The sequence below is a fragment of the Exserohilum turcica genome (genome assembly GCF_000359705.1).
Source record: "Exserohilum turcica Et28A unplaced genomic scaffold SETTUscaffold_33, whole genome shotgun sequence".
Lineage (NCBI taxonomy): Eukaryota > Fungi > Ascomycota > Dothideomycetes > Pleosporales > Pleosporaceae > Exserohilum > Exserohilum turcicum.
The window spans coordinates 3,914-5,413 of NW_007360170.1; the positions used below are offsets into that span (position 1 = coordinate 3,914).

The 1,500-nt window shown below is 51.5% G+C and overlaps 1 protein-coding gene across 1 annotated transcript in view; it reads right to left on the reverse strand.

Moving 5' to 3' along the window:
- Positions 1–224: 224 nt before the first annotated feature.
- SETTUDRAFT_111918 (uncharacterized protein) overlaps positions 225–1,500 on the reverse strand; it is a gene marked incomplete at both ends in the record, with an annotated part of 1,772 nt that continues 496 nt past the window's right edge. The window contains 2 exons of the mRNA XM_008029731.1: positions 225–588; positions 1,027–1,393. Of these exons, the coding sequence (XP_008027922.1) occupies positions 225–588; positions 1,027–1,393 (731 nt within the window). The remainder of the gene's footprint in view (positions 589–1,026; positions 1,394–1,500) is intronic.

The following is a 1,500-nucleotide window of genomic DNA, read 5'->3' on the forward strand; positions in this document are numbered from 1 at the left end:
GATCTGAAAGCGCTCTAGACAGTGGCGGTAAGCGAATCTCTTGCTAATTAGTGCATAGCATAGGCATCCGCAGTCTATAAGCGCGACAGCGTTTGCTATGTTGTTCACAATAAGATCTATGGTGATTGGTGGGGGACGCATATGCTTCTGCTAAAACTGATTCCATTCGCTACGTATCTGCCGATCCATCTTCAGAGGCTCTGGGCCAAGACTCTGGCCCAGAGCTACTCTTTTTCCGAGTCGCTATCGTCTGGGCATTTGATCTGTTTCTGGCGTCTCTGCCCTTTGCTTGGGGGAATGGCTCTCTTAACCCGAGTGGTGTTCGGACAGTTTCTAGCGATGTGGCCTAGTTCGCCGCAGCTGTAGCAGTCTAGTGGGGACCGCCTTGGTCTATCCTTCGTTTCCCGTGCCCGATTGGCCTTCGAGGGCTCCCAGTCCATCGCTTCTAGACTAGCATCTCGCTGAGCGACCTTCAGGGGACCTTGCACATGACTGTAGGCCGCGTTCCTTTGATTCCTCCCGTGCAACTGGATCCGGTATAGGTCATTAGAAAGCTTGATTGCCTTGTCCATATATTCCTTTAGACTTCTGTTCTTTAGAGTATAGAGCATTAGCTTTTAGAGCTCTTCTCTAAGTCTCTTACTAAACATCTCACAAGCTACTGCTAGGCTGAACTGCTGTCAGGACTCTACGCGAAGCTAGTTGAACTCTGAGACATAGTCGCGTATTGGTCGTCGTCCTTACTTTAAGTGCCGAAGCTTGTTTAGCGCACGCTACTGCTAGTGCACGTCTTAGAAGTGAGTATCCATGTGCTCCTATAGGCCGGCTGTAGTTCGTTTCTTATTCTCAAGCACCTAGGGAAGAAGGACCTAGTTTGCTTTGCCCTTCGTTTAACTGAGCACGTATTGGACCTTTGCGTCCTCCGTTAGGAACATGGCGTAGTCGTACTCTAGCTTCCCTTCGCACTTGAATTTCTAACCTAGGTAGTTATCACGTGTCCCATCAAAACGCTCTAGGTCGGGAAACTTATTCTTGCGGGCTGCTGGCTTGGCGACTGTTGTTAGCGGTAGTGGAGGAGTGTCGACTCTTGGGGATGACTCCGAACGTCCTTTGGCTTGGTTTCTCTCAAGTGCCTCTAGGCGACTAGCCATTGGGCTGAGCAGCTGCATCATCTGCTCCATTACTTGGGCCACGGCGTTCTGATTAGCTTTTGGTGAGCCCTCCTGCCTTGGTGAGCCCTTCCCCCCTACGACTGATGATCGCTTAACGACTGCTTCGATCGTTGGCCCAATCGCTGCTTCCTTCCATCCGTCCTCTCTCAGCATCTGCGTGATCTCACGCAGGATCTCTTCGTCCGGGACTCCTGCCTGGCTCTTAGTGGTGGCGTAAGCCGCTAGCTCTTCAACGTTCAAGTTAGGAGCGTTGGCCTCTATTGTCTAATTCGTCTTCAGACGTCTCTTGTCTTTGCCTGCCGGTGTGCAGGGCTTCCGATCGTCCTCG